We start from the raw sequence: 14524 nt of genomic DNA on the forward strand, positions 1-14524 counted from the left end.
GAATTTCTAAACGCCACTAGGTTTTTCTCCCAGTAACAGTAGTTAAAAAGTTATCATCAAAGAAAAAAATATAAGTCCTGCATGAAATATTCTAGTTTGAGATGCATAATCCACTAGGGCTTGAACTCTGTCCAGAAACAGTATCTGGACCACTCACTCACCTTTGAAGGGAGAACCATCCAGAAACACCTATCGCACCGTGGACCAGTGTGGCTTGAGGTTTTAAAACAAATCTTTTTATTGAAACTGCTGAAGATGGTATGTAAGAAGGCTTCTTGTCATCTGAAGGGCCCAGTCACACCCTCTAATGCTGACATCCCAGCCCCTGCACCCAAGGTCACGCAGGTCAGGCCTCCCCTTCCTCCTCCCCCAGGGTCACAGTCAAGTGAAGGAAGCCCAGAGCCCATTTTAAGGACACACCAGGAGCCCCCGAACACACCTGTGGCTCCACCCCACAGGCCAGGCAGCCGGTGCAGGTCCAGTTCCCGACCACAGGGAAGTGGGAACCTCCATGCTACCCGGGCCTCTGAGCCCCCTGGACGCAGCACCCAGAGTGGCCACCGCCACCCAGGGGTGCTCAGGACCTGCTGGGCACGCTGTGGAAGGCGCCCGCGTCATAGGCCCAGGCGGTGTCGTCACCCTGGCCGGCCACCTGGGCCGGGGTCCAGCCGGGGAAGGGGAAGCGGCAGGCGATGACCCTGGCGCCCGCCCCCAGCTCCCGCTCCAGCTTCTTCTCCAGCTGCGGCATCTGCGGGGCAGGGGGAGGACAGAGGCCACGGTCACTGTCAGGGGCAGCACCCCCACCCTGGCTGTCCCCTCCCTGAAGATACCCTGCAGGAAGGACCCAGCAGATGGCCTCAGGCGTGGACAGAACACAGACATCTGCCTTCCGAGCAGGAGAGGCATGTGAGTCCTTTCTCACAGAGCAGGACACCACTAGCTAGTGATTTACCTTTTTATTTTCTCAGAGAGGTACATTTAGCATGACAAAGCAGGGATGGAAAAGAGAGGAAAGTGGAGGCCCTGCGGTGGCGCGGCCATTGTTACAGTGGCAAGGACCCAGGTTCAAGCCCCCGGTCCCCACCTGCAGGGGGAAAGCTTTGCGAATGGTGAAGCAGGGCTGCAGGTGTCTGTCTCTCTCCCTATCTCCCCCTTTTCTCTCGATTCCTGTCTCTATCCAGTAAGTGAATAAAGATTTTTAAAATATGTAGAAAGGGAGGCCAGTCAGTAGTGCAGCGGGAGCACCCCAATCCCCACCTGCAGGGGAGTCGCTTCACAGGCGGTGAAGCAGGGCTGCAGGTGTCTATCTTTCTCTCCCCCTCTCTGCCTTCCCCTCCTCTCTGCAGACCCCACATTCCCAGCCAGACAGGGCAGCGAGGACTCACCATCTGGGGGACGCCGAAAATTACCACGTTGGAAAACTGCGAGAAGGTCACCTACAGGGGAAGGAGGGGCCGAGGTCAGCTCTGGGGAGTCGGACATCAGGAGGGGAGGTAAGCTGGGGGTGGGTGAAAGGTTACGGCCAATGGTTCTATTCATATGTGGAACAGAGAAAACTAGAGCAGAACAACTTAAAAATGAAACTCAGGGGGTCGGGGTTAGCGCCGCGGGTTAAGCGCACAGGGTGCAAAGCGCAAGTTCCCGGGTTTGAGCCATGGACTCCCCACCTGCAGGGGGTCGGTCACTCTGCAAGCGGTGAAGCAGGTCTGCGGGTGTCTGTCTTTCTCTTTCCCTCTCTATGCCCCCTTCCTCTCTCCATTTCTCTGTCCTATTCAACAAACATTAAAAATGGAAAAATGGCCCCAGGGGCAGTGGATTGTGGTGCAGGCACAGAGCCCCAGAGATAACCCTGGAGGCAAAAAAAAAAAAAAAAAAAAAGCTCACCACTTGGTCATAAATTTGCATTAGGACTGTTTTCCGGCTTCTTTACTCACAGCTGAGTGAACTCACCCTTGGAATTCACATGACCTCTGGGCTTCCAGATTCTCTCCCTCCATCTCCCCCCACCCCCAGGTGTTTTCTTCATAAACTGGGGCCTGAAGAGGGGGTGCTGCTCCCTGTGCCGAAGGCCCGCCCCTGTGTGCGGCGGTTTCCCAGCTCAGGGTGCAGGGCGGGAGCCCCCAGACCCGCCCGAGTGCCCCCGCAGCCCCATCGGCGCCCCACCTTCCAGAGGTCGCAGATGTAGAAGGTGGCGCAGCCCCGCACCCCGGCCCGCCAGGCGCGGTAGCGGGAGAACCACACCAGCCAGGGGTTCAGCTCGTACCCCACCGCCGGGAAGCCCGCCTTGGCGGCAGCGATCACCTACAAAAAAGAGAAGGTGCCACTGGGGCGGCAGGAAGGCCGGGGATACCTGCTGGGGTCCCCCACACTCGCTCCCGTCCCCCCACCCACCGCACCCCCCAGCCCAGAGGGTGAGAAAGGGCTTGGGTTCAAGCCCCCAGCGGCCCGCTGCAAAGGGGAGGGAGCAGTGAAGCAGGGCTGCAGGTGCCTCTCTGGCTCCCCCTCCCCCCTCAACTTCTGTCCATCCAACAGATAAAATACAAAAAAGGCAGGAGGAGGACGTGGAGTAGAAGAGAAAGAAAGGAAAAGGGAAAGGAGAAGAAGGGAGGGGAGGGAAAAGGAAAAACAGAGGCTACCTAAGGCAGACCTGGTGGAGCTCACCTGTTACCATGCACAAGGACGACGTGGGTTCAAAGCCCTGCTCCCCACTTGCAGGGGGGAGGCTTCACCAGAGGTGAAGCGTGATTGCAGATGTTTCTGTCTTCCTCTCTATCTCTCCCTCCCCTCTCAAGTTCTGTCTCTATCCAATAAATAAAGTAAAAAGGAGAGGAGCAAAGGTGATAGGGGGCAGGGGGGAGAGGAGGGAAGGAAGTGCATGAGAAAAGGGAAGGAAGGACAGAGCAGAACTCCGGTGGGTGTTCTGGCCAGTGGATAGGTCTCGGGTTCGAGCGCGGGAGCCCAGTGAGTCCCCCCCACCCGGGTAGGTCCCCACTCACGACTCGCCCGTCGCCGCTGCCGATGTCCACCAGGGGCCCGGGGCGCTTGGGCAGCAGGCGCAGCACGTTGTCCAGCTGGCGCGGCGTGGCAGGCACGAAGGGCAGGCAGACCCGGCGCAGGGCGGGCGCCAGGAAGGGCACGGCCACGGCGTGCAGCCCCGCCAGCGCCGCCCCCAGCACGGCTGCACCCAGCAGCCCCCAGGGGTGCCTCGGGGGTGGCTCTGTGCTGGACCCTGGGGGGGAGCAGGGCAGTGAGACAGATGCCCAGTGATTTCACGTGGGAGGCCCTTGCTCACAGACCCAAGTGGGGAAATCAAAATGGAAGGGAAACAAAACAAAGGCAGGACCTGGACTGGAGTGGGTGCACTGCCCAAAGGGAAGGACTCTGGTGGGGGGACGGTTCTGGTGCTGGAGCATGATGGCAGAGGAGGACTTAGCGGGAGTGAAATGTGGCAAACTGAGAAATGTTAAGCACGTCCCAATTCCGGTATTTTACTGGCCAGCTTCTCATGGGGCGCGAGCGCTTCCACACTACGATCATCATCTCTGGCATTATGCTATTCCATTGCAGAATACTGTGCCCCAGGATGGTTCCGTAGCCCCCATGTCCACTTGGTCGATTCCAAATTATATTCCTCCATGAGGATAATTTCTGGAACCATCCGTTCCACCCCGGTTCCATGGCTGCCAGTTCTTAGCAACATCGCCCCGCCAGATATTCATCGGGATGCGGCATCATCTAAGTTCATTTCCCACGTCTACGCTCGACCGGACCTGCCAATATACGCGGATATCTTCGCCCACCCTGTCCAACACTTGACGTCTCGTCACCCAATCTGGTCCCCTATGCCTACACTGAACTTCTCTGTTCCAGACTCTTGGAAACAGAGCTGGCAGTCAGCTGAGGTCAAGAACAAACACCTCATCACAGACCCCTGCAAGCATCAACCCGGCTTTGACCTAGCACGTTATGACTGGGCCCTCCTCAATCGCTATCAAACAGGCCATGGCCGGTGCGCCGCTATGTCCCATCGCTGGGGAGCCAGAGACGACCCGAACTGCCCCTGCGACTCCAGACAGACTATGACCCACATAGTCAATGACTGCCACCTCTCCAGATTCAAAGGAGGTCTCGAAACTTTCCATCAGGCTCAACCTGATGCTGTTGACTGGCTACGGAAGAAGGGCAAACGCTAGAAGAACTGTTGACTATAAACCATCAATCCCCGCCCCCCACCCCAGTACAGAGAGAGAGAGACCCCAAGTTCATAAGCTCAGGTTCCTGCACGGCTACACCAGGGTGATGCTCAGCTTCTGTCTCATTCTCTCTCTCTCCTCTCCCATTAAATAGATCAGACTTGTGGCTCAAGAGAAAGGGCAGTGGACAGAGTTGGATGTCAAGTAGGAAGTCCCAAGTGCAAGCCTGGCATTACGTGTGCCTGAGTAACGCCTGGCTCTTTCTTCTCCACAATCTCATCCACATATACGTAAATGAAACCTGATTTGTGTTTTTCGCGAAAATGTTTTGTTAGTGATTTAATATTGATTTAGAAAGTTACGAGGTAGCAGGGGTATAATTCCACACAGTTCCCAGCCCCAGAGTTCTGTGTCCCCATTCCCTCCACTAGAAACTGCAGTGGTCCTCCCAAGGTCACAGATTTGGGCTGATTCTATAAATATCTATCTACATCTATGCATATTTTTTACTTTTCATTAGTGATGTAACATTGATTTACAAAATTACAAGATTAACAGGGGGGCGACTCTGCACTGTTCCCACCACCAGGGTTCCGTGTCCCCAGTCCCTCCACTGGAAGCTACACCAGTTCTCCCAAGGTTGCAGATAAGAGTTGACTATTATTTCCACAACCACCTGTCTATATTTGTGTATACTTGGCCTTTTTTTTTTTTTTGAGAAGTAGTTTTATTTTTAATTTTCTTGGATAGAGACAGAAATCAAGAGGGATGGGGGGATAGGAAGAGACAGAGAGCTACCTGCAGCCCTGCTTTATCTCTTGTTACGCTTTCCCTTCTGTAGGTGACGGGCCAGGGGCTTGAACCTGCCTCTTTCTGCTGCATTACAGCATGTGTGATCAACCAGGTGCACCACTGCCTGGACCTGAGAAGTAATTATAGTAGCAAGTGGCCCTTTTTTTTTTTAAGGTCCCCTCTTCTCTTCCTTTTAAGTCACACCTGCACTTATCAATACATCCAAATGTCCCTCCCTTTTGCCTTCTCTCTCTCACTGGTTCCTGATGGAGATGGAGTTCAGAGCTCCTTTCTGGTCACCTTCACCCTATCATTTCTCCCCCACTGGGAGTATGAATCAAAATTATTTGGGGGGTGCAGGTGGGAGTTCTGCCTTCTGTAATTGCTTCTCCGTTGGACATGGACATTAGCAGGTAGATCCATCCCCCAGCAGCCTGATGAAATCTTAAGAGAAAATAAATCTTTTTTTTTTCTTTTCATAAAAACTGAGAATACCCCCATGTCAACACCTATACTGTAAGCCATTAACCCCCAACACAGTAAATAAATAAATAATAAGGGCATAACGGTTATGCAAAGAGATTCTCATGCCTGGGGTTCTAAAGTCTCAAGTTCAATCCTCAGTACCACCTAATAAGCCAGGGCTGAGTAGTGCTCTGGTTATTTAAAATACATTTTTTTTCCTTAAGAATTCAGAAGTAGAACCCCACATTAGGAATCCCAGGAGGTGGAGCAGTGGAGAAGGCCTTGGACTCTCAAGCATGCGTTCCTGAACTTAATCCCTGGCATCACGTGTGCCAGGGAAATTCTCCGGTGAACCCCCCATGGCACCCTCTCCCGGAAAGAATGAGCTCAGAGCCTAGTCAGGAGGGGCGGGGCGGGGCAGGAGCACCACGTCCCTCTGGCTGTCCCTACACGCCTGAACCACTGTCTATGCAACCAAGTAATAACCATATATTCCTGAAGAGACCTCCTGAGTTCAATTTTTTTTAATTAATTATTTTGGATAGAAGCAGAAAAATTGAGAGGGGAGAGATAAAGAGAAACACCTGCAGCCCTGCTTCACCACGTGTGACGCTTCTCCTCTGCAGGTGGGGGCCGGGGCCTGAACCTGCTTCTGGCTCACTGTTAGACCAGCAGTGCTGCCGGTGTCTCTCTCTCCCCTCTCCCTACTTCTCTTTTTTTCTATCATAATTTTTAAAATTGGGAAAAAAAAAAGTCATGACTTTGTGACTGGGTGATTATCCTGACTTTCCTTACAGGGTTTCTTTTTTTATTATTATTACTTTTATATTTATTTTCCATTCTGTTGCCCTTTTATATTGTTGTTGTAGGTATTATTACTGTTGTTATTGCTGCCATTATTGTTGGATAGGACAGAGAGAAATGGAGAGAGGAGGGGAAGACAGAGAGGGGGAGAGAAAGACAAGACACCTGCAGACCTGCTTCACCGCCTGTGAAGTGACTCCCCTGCAGGTGGGGAGCCGGGGGCTCGAACCGGGATCCTTTACGCCCTGAGTTCAACTCCTGGTAAACAACAACAGCAATAATAGTAATAATAATAACGCAGAGAAGTTATTATCTAACTTGTGGAAGAATGCAGGAGGTCTTCCCCTCCCAGCAGCATAAACACCCCATTCTGGGGGGGCTCTGAGGCCGGGAAGTCAAATGGGGGCTGTCAGGGAAAGTCGCACACGGGGAGCCCAAGGAGCCCGAAGGTGGCCACGCGGTGCCCACCCGCCCAGGCAGCAGCCGCAGGTCACACGCCCTCGCGGGCCAGGACACCCCGATCCCGGGACACCGGGTGGCCCTGAGGGGCGAGGGCAGCCGTACCCCCGAAGCCCGACCCCGGATCCCAGTCGCAGTCGGTGGCCCCCGCCCGCCGCCCTTTCTAAGCGCACAGACCGCGCCGGGGCGCCGCCATGCCGGCTCTGCTCACCTCCCGCTCCCGCTCCCGCCATCGCGAGACTTCCGTCGTCACACCGGAAGTGGACTCTACCATCTCCCTAGAGCCGGGCTGGGAGAGGGAAAAATAATGCTCTGAATGCACACTTTTGCCCAGCTCCTCAGAAACGCACAGCCATGCGGCATCGTGAAATAGCTAAACCTTATTTATGTCTCGAGGGTTTCTTAGAAACGTTTCCATCCTTTCGAAAAGCGCCCCCCGAGGTCGCAGGGACCATAGACGTGTCCGTAGGCGGCGGCTTCCGGAAGGTGCGTGTCGGCCGCTCGTTCAATAAGTCCCGGGGCGCAGAATAAGTCCCGGCGTCCGGCTCTGCGCCTGCGTGTGGCCGTAGGCGGTGGCTTCCGGAAGGTGCGGGTCGGGCGCTCGTTCAATAAGTCCCGGGGCGCAGAATAAGTCCCGGCGTCTGGCTCTGCGCCTGCGCGTGGCCGTAGGCGCGCCCTCGCTTTGCGCCCCTGTGGTCACTCGTCCCCGCTACGTTTCAAAGCAAGGCAGCCAGCGCCCTCGCCGAAGCCGTTTGAGCAGGGCGATGAGCAAGGGCAGCTGTTCTGGCCGATGAGACAGCGAGCTGCTTGTCCCTTTATTCGAACGCTCGGGAGCCGGGGCTTGATCCTACAGAATGTGATGATGCCCCCCCCCCCCCAGGACTGGACTGCGCGTCCCCGGGATTAGCACCAGTCTGGTGTGGCCTCTCGGGGACCAGGGCGGTGGACACTGTCCTGCCCCAGTTGGGGGGGGGGGGTCAGAACCCAGGGTGGGTGCAAGGGGAATGTGGGGAGAAGGGACAGGTCCCCAGGTTGCCCTCGGTGGTGGGTGGGCCTAGGTCCTCATTCCTCTGGCCACAGCACTGCCCCCCCCCCCGCCACTGGGGAGGGAGGGAGGGAAGGAGGGAGGGCGGCTTGTAGGAAGGCCAGTCAGACCCCATTCAGATGCACATTTGGGGGGGCGGGTGGTGGTGCGCCCGCTAAGCCCACATTGTACTAAGCACAAGGTTCAAGTCCCCACTCCCCGCCTCCAAGGGGGACGATTCATCAGTGGTGCGGCAGGTCTGCTTCTCTCCCTCCCCTCCTCTCAGGGCTCTGTCCTACCCAATAAAACGGAAGGATGGCCGCCAGGAGCAGTGAATTCAAAGGGCTGGCACCACCCTACCCGGCAATAACCCTGGAGGGAAAAGTGAAAAGTAGACTAAAACAGAAAGGTGCATGTTTCTGAGCTAGAACCAGAGGGTCACTGTGACACTAGAGCCAGCCGGGCACCGAGCCCCTCCCTGGCCGGAGACTCGCATCTGCTGGGCTCAGGTGGCAGGTCTTAGCGCAGTGTCAGCCTGTGTCCTCTCCGCATGGGCGCACTGTGTCCCGCAGGAGGCCGAGGAAGTGGCCTGCAGAGCTCCGCCAGTGAACCAACATTTTCAACCGGGCAGGTGACCTGCTGTCTGTTTCATGACAGCGCCTACTTCCAGGAACCAGGAACCCGGGAGAGAGCATAACCGCTGTACAGGACTTGCTCCCTCGGGCCCCAGGTGCCAGGTGCAATTCCCAGCACCATGGGAGCTAGCCAGGAGCCTCGAGGGACTGTGCACTAGCCTCTGCACCCACCCCCCCACCCCCCGAAGGGTCCGGGTTAGAGAAGCAGCAGCCCAGCCTTCCAGAGAACTGGGTTCTCCCACCTGGGGGGTTGCTGCCCTCTGGGTCATCTGGCTGGGACTGGACACTGGCCCCAATTCCACTGACCCTCAAGGAATCTGCTGGGGTCCTGGGAGAGAGTCCTAAGCCCAGGGAGCAGGGGCACCCCCGAGGACCGCATTTGTTTCCCTGGTGTCAGTGAGGGGTGGGTGTAGGAGAGGTGTTTTCACTGAGCCCCAGATACTTGGTCTTGGTTTTTTTTTTTTTTTTTCCACTCCATAACAAACCCCAAGCAGCCAGGAGGTGGTACAATGGGCAGAATTCAGGACTAGGTACATGAGGTACAGAGGTCAATCCTCAATACCACACGCCAGAGTGATTCTCCAGATCTCTCAAACATCATCTGAAAGTTAACTAGGGACAGAGGAGAGCTCAGCCTGTGAGCTGCACACTCAGGCCTGTGGGCTCTTCAGTCTATAGGTTAAGTTAACCCTTAGCTCCTGGCTATGTCCAGATCCAACAGAAGCTGGAATTTGTCTTTGTGTTTGAGTGTTTTATGGGGAAAGGGGGGGTGTTTTTCAACACTTTGCTGGGAAAAGCTTGCCTAGGGGTCAAGCAGTGCTGCAGGTGCCTCCTCCTCTCTCCCCTCTATGTCCCATTTTCTTCTCAAGGCCTGACTGTCTCTACCCTGTAAATAGAGAAAATTCAAATAATGTCAGGTAAAATGGAGAACTAAGAGATACTACCCACGTACAAGTGTACCAACTACTGGATTTAACTGTTCACTGTAAACCATTAATCACCCCATAGAGAAAAATTATTGAAGTGAAAAACACTTTAAAGAACCTAGAATTAATTACACATGCTTTAGGACCTTGGAATTCAATACATTGTGCAGTGGATGTCAGTATCATGAACAATCTAAGACAATGTTCAGTATTCCTAATATGAAATATGTTGTGACCCGAAGACAAGGTCAATTAAAATCAAAATCATCCCAGCAGATGGGATGTCTGACAAAAAAAAAAAAAAAAAAAAGTACCCAGGACAATAAAAAAAAAAGTACTCAGGCTCTAGAAAGGATGGAAAAAATTATGGCAGAATCATCTAGACTGCCTATAAAGTCAAGACTCCTTCAAAAATTCCCAGTCCCTAGAATGTTCATGGAAGTAAGGATTTCTAGAGCATGAAAGCAAATGCATATCTCTAGCACGTTAGACTAGCAAAGGAAAAGGCAAGTTCTGTGCGGTGATGGATACAATCATGATGATCATGGAAAACCTGAATCCAGAAAAAAAAAGTTCCTTTTGTTGCAAATGTAGTGAATCCTTGTCCAGGTGCATGGTCAAGTGCTTAGGAAAAGGGAGTCCGGGGAATATGTGGTCATTCTGAATTGAGATTAAATACATTGCTCAACAGACCTTCAGCTGCCGTATATATTCATTGAAAAGCTCGGTGACCATCAGCAAAAATATAATTTGTGAAGTTACAGGTCTGATTGCCAGTCGCTCTAGAAACATAATGCTGCTCTGGGTGCTCTTTTTCCCCCTTTTAATATAAATGTGTGTGTGTATACATATATATATATATATGTATATATATATATATATATATATATATATACATAATCTTCATTAAAAATTCTGAAAGAGATTAAGGATTCTATCTGGGGAGACAGCATAATTGTTGTGTCAATGTCTTACAAGGTCCAGGCTCCAGAAACCCAGGTGCAACTGACAGCACAAGATGTTACTGAGTCTGTCAGGAAAATCAGTCTATACATAAAATCTTGAGAGTGTGAGAGACACGGAGAGACACACACAGAGAGAATCAAACAGGCTGGAAGAGACCACAGCACCAAAACCTGCTGCAAAGATGGAATTAGTAACTGGTTCCCTCCTGGGCTTTAGAGACAGTAAATCAGTTGCTCTGGTCCTCACAGCCCCCAAGATCTACCCCAGCATTTGCTCCCCGAACGACCAGCAGGATGCCCGGCTCTCACCTCTAATCGCACAGGACAGCTGCTAGGTAGACACAGTCACCTACCCACAGACACCCCCAGGTGGTCAGGAGCTAGTCAGGAAGCCCAGACTCTGGCGAAGCCCCAATGGATATGCAGAGACACGTCCAAGTCTCCAGACCCCCAGGTTCAGCGCCCTGCCTAACTCATGCAGCACTAAGCACTGCTCTGATAAAATGAAAGAAACGAACACAAAAGCCAGACAAAAGAAAAGGAACAAAACAGAGCAGGAGATACTTAGTCCATTTGGGACGACAACTCCCGTGGCCGAGGTCTGTGTGCTGTGCTGTCAGACTGCCCAGGCTCGGATTCTCAGTGAAGGTGCCATGAGTCTGTCTGCAGAGCACCGAGAGGTCAGAGGAGAACAGGAAGGTAGCTGAGGAATGCTCACATCCCAGCCTCTCACCCGGGCTGTGGAGTCCCACCCAGATGGCATCTCCACACGGTGCTGGCTTAGGAGAGCCCAGGTGCAGCTCTCCAGACACTGACCCCTGGGCATCTTGGGCAACCCTCCCTCCCTCCAAATCCAGGGCCACGAGCCTGGCCACTCATTTTTCGCTGCCTGCTGACTCCAGACATCCAGTCCACTGCTCAGGCAGGACTCCAGATGACAAGACCACCAAGCACCCGAGAAGAACTCTGTTTGTTGTATTCATGGCAACCCTGGCCAGAGAGTAGAGAATGAACCTGCCCCTGTACACACACCTATCTGTCTTGTGGGCTTTGCTAAGGAAATTGCCCCTGTGGCCTCTTACAGCAGACAGACAGTGTCCCGCTGTTAACACCTCACACTCTGAGAGATTCCCAGAAGATGTCATGGGAGCATCTTAGATGCCAAGTAGTTCTGTCTGCAGGATCCAGAAGCTCTCCAGGCTAGTACCACTGAAACACACCATTTTTATTATTTATTTATTTATTATTGGATAGAAACAGAGAGAGAGAGAGACCGAGAGACACCTGCATCCCTGCTCCACTGCTCGTGAAGCTTTCCCCCTGCAGGTGGGAGCCAGGGGCTGGAACCCCGGTCCTTGTGCATTGTATTGTGTGCTCTCAGCCAGGTGCGCCACCACCTGGCCCCAACCTCTGCGTTTTTGAAGTCACGCCTCTTGACGTGCATTCTCCTCTGTGGCCACACGGTGGCAGCACAGCACCACAAACCCTCTCCGAGGCTTCTGGCCATAGGCCCCCATGGCTTCATCTCTTTTCTAGGATGTTTGGAGCCAGCTGACTCCAACATTTTTTTTTTAAGCCTGTATTCGTTTCAAGAAAATTCAAGAGAATGGCAGGAGGGACCGCTGCACCTGCAGAGAGCAGGGCCTGCGTGCCTGAGGCTCTGTGCTCACACCCACTTACCCCACACACAGGTGAGCCAACCTGCTCTGGCTTCTCTGTCTCTTTGCAGCGAGGAGCAGCATGTTCAGTAAGAAGAGGGATCTGGGGAGTTGGGTGGTAGCGCAGCGGGTTAAGCGCATGTGGCACAAAGCGCAAGGACTGGTGTAAGGATCCCGGTTTGAGCCCCGGCTCCCCACCTGCAGGGGAGTCGCTTCACAGCTGGTGAAGCAGGTCTGCAGGTGTCTGTCTTTCTCTCCCCCTGTCTTGCCCTCCTCTTTCCATTTCTCTCTGTCCTATCCAACAACAACAAGAATAACTACAATAATAAAACAATAAGGGCAATGAGAGGGAATAAATAAATAATTTTTTTAAAGCATTAAAAAAAAGAGGTGTCTCAGATATAGAGCAGGAAGCAGCACTGAGGGGCTGGGGGCTAAACTGGGAGACACATTTACAGGCTGAGGGCCCCTCCCTGGCTCTGCTTCTGACATTCAAAGGTGACAGTGGTGACCGTGGACCGGGTGCTGGTCCCCGCACAGGCTCCTGAGGTCCTGGAGGGATCCTTTTTCTTCGTGCCACGTGTGCTTAACCTGCTGCTCTACTGCCCAACCCCCTCAGGATCCTTTTTCTGTAGGACTCTGGTGTCCATTTTCTAAACAGGTATCATCTCCCTAAAAAAATTACCTGAAATCAGATACATAGAACTGAGTGTGTGATTGTACTTGTCACAGTGACAGTGTGGTGAAATTACTTTACAGGAACATCTGGGTTTCAGGCTGAATTCTGAGCCATGTGCAAGACTGTCTGAGGCCAGAGCCCTTCCCAAGGTGACACATGCTCTGTCCCTGAAGTCGACATTTTGCTCAATACACTACATTATCTCATTTTGTTATTCTTTATTTTTTTAAAGAAATTATTTATTTTTTAGAAAGATAGGAAGATGGAGAGAAAGAACCAAACATCACTCTGGTACATGTACTGCTGGGGATTGAACTCAGGACCTCATGCTTGAGAGTCTGATGCTTTATCTACTGCGCCACCTCCCGGACCACTATTCTTTATTTTTTTTTATGAATACAAAATCCAAACAAATTTGTGAAAATGATTTTTTTCCTCCCTCTGAGCACTGTTCAGCTTTGGCTTATGGTGGTGCTGGGGCTTGAACTTAGAACTTATGAGTCCAAGGTCCTAAAGCTTCATCTCTAATTCTAGGTTTTAAAGTGCTTTTCACCTCAATAATTTATTTTTCTTTATTGGGGTGATTAATGGTTTACAGTCGACACTTAAACCCAGTAGTTGGCACCTGGGTAACATTTCTCAGTTTTTATTTTTATTTGACATTTTTAATTTCCTTTATTTACAGGGTAGAGACAGTCAGGTCTTGAGAGGGAAAGAGGGATATAAAGGGAGAGAGAGAGGCATCTGCAGCACTGTGTGGCCCCTAGGCTTTTCTAGGGAAAGTGTTGACAAGGGGCTCAAAATGTGGTCCTTGCCCACTGTTGCCTGGGTGCTCAAACAGGGGCGTGTCCACCCAGGCCCCCTCAGGTTTCCATGTAACTATAACCCCACTAGGCCCACCTCTGCCTTATGTTCTAGGATGTGGACACTCCCCGTTCCAGCCCAGTGTTTTAGACCTTTCATATGGGTGCAATACACAAATTCCAATTCAAGCAGCTTCTGGAAATTGTTGTTATTGTTGTTGTTGGTGGTGGTGGTGGTGGTGTGGGTGTGTTCATTATCACTAGTGTTTCTTTTTGGAGGCTGAATGTTTTGTTAGATTATACCTATAAGTTGCCAGGGGGTAGAACATCTGGCTAAGTCTTCACAGGTGCTGGAGCAGCTCTGTCTCTCTCACTGTGGCCTCTCAGTTCCTGTCTGTCTCTATCCAGTAACAAATATGGTGACAGATTACAATCATGCATACACACTCATGTGCCAAGGAAGAAATGTGAGTGCAAGGAGAGAGACCGACAGACTGAGAGTGAGAGGGACTGAGTCAGAAAAGCCGGCATCGGTTTCTGAGGGACAGGGCTTGAATCTGGGTTGTGCCACCCCAAAGCAAGTTCACTCTGCACAAGTGGTTTCACCTGAATGAATGGTACATCGGACTCAGGAAACTGCTGCTCTTTTCCCAAGGCGTTCCTCCATTTGGCTCTTGCCATCCTGATGCTTTCTGTCATTTTCAAGAAAGACTCCATTGGGAGTGGCTCTCTGGGAGCTGAGATGCACTGTGCTGTGTGCCCACAAGACGGCAGCAAACCCAATAGTGTGTAGAGATTTTGTGGAGAGAGGAGAGCTCAGGCCCTGTGGCCCCTGGACGTCAAGGTTTGAATTGCCCATAGGAGTCCCAAACCCTCTGCTCGTTCCTCTCATGTGTGGTGACTCACATTGGGCTTTCCAAGTGGAAAGTCTTTCTCCAGTGATCTGGGAAGTCTCCATTGGGAGCATCTGAATTCCTCTGCTCATGTCCAATTCCTCTCCTGGGGACAGATCCTAAGGAACCCAACACACCCATCCCAAAAGATCTGTGTGCACAGATGTTCTTAGCAGCACAATTTGTAATAGCCAAAACCTGGAAGCAACCCAGGTGTCCAACAACAGA

The 14524-nt window shown here is 52.2% G+C and overlaps 1 protein-coding gene across 2 annotated transcripts; it reads right to left on the bottom strand.

Annotated features, from left to right (window-relative positions):
- Positions 1–214: 214 nt before the first annotated feature.
- Positions 215–7070, bottom strand: ATPSCKMT (ATP synthase c subunit lysine N-methyltransferase). Of its 2 annotated transcripts, none has more exons than XM_016187046.2 (5): positions 6925–7070; positions 2997–3229; positions 2164–2301; positions 1386–1436; positions 215–748 (listed from the first exon to the last, which is right to left on the bottom strand). In XM_016187046.2, the coding sequence occupies exons 1-5, from the start codon at positions 6944–6946 to the stop codon at positions 578–580; spliced, it is 615 nt and encodes a 204-aa protein (XP_016042532.1). In that variant the 5' UTR covers positions 6947–7070; the 3' UTR covers positions 215–577. The 2 variants fall into 2 exon arrangements, with proteins under 2 accessions (XP_016042532.1, XP_060047141.1); XM_060191158.1 differs by lacking the exon at positions 6925–7070 and adding an exon at positions 6573–6627.
- Between the last annotated feature and the right edge of the window lie 7454 nt (positions 7071–14524).

Source organism: Erinaceus europaeus, chromosome 5 (assembly GCF_950295315.1).
Source record: "Erinaceus europaeus chromosome 5, mEriEur2.1, whole genome shotgun sequence".
In the NCBI taxonomy this organism is placed as follows: domain Eukaryota; kingdom Metazoa; phylum Chordata; class Mammalia; order Eulipotyphla; family Erinaceidae; genus Erinaceus; species Erinaceus europaeus.

Bases quoted from the DNA above. Each gene is read 5' to 3' on its own strand.
- ATPSCKMT (XM_060191158.1), bottom strand. From the start codon at position 6,612: ATGCTGCTGGGAGGGGAAGACCTCCTGCATTCTTCCACAA. The intron at 3,230-6,572 runs GTTAGATAATAA...GCTCCCCCCCAG, and splicing joins CCTCCTGCATTCTTCCACAA to GGTCCAGCACAGAGCCACCC. The intron at 2,302-2,996 runs GTGAGTGGGGAC...TCTTTTTTGTAG, and splicing joins GCAGCGGCGACGGGCGAGTC to GTGATCGCTGCCGCCAAGGC.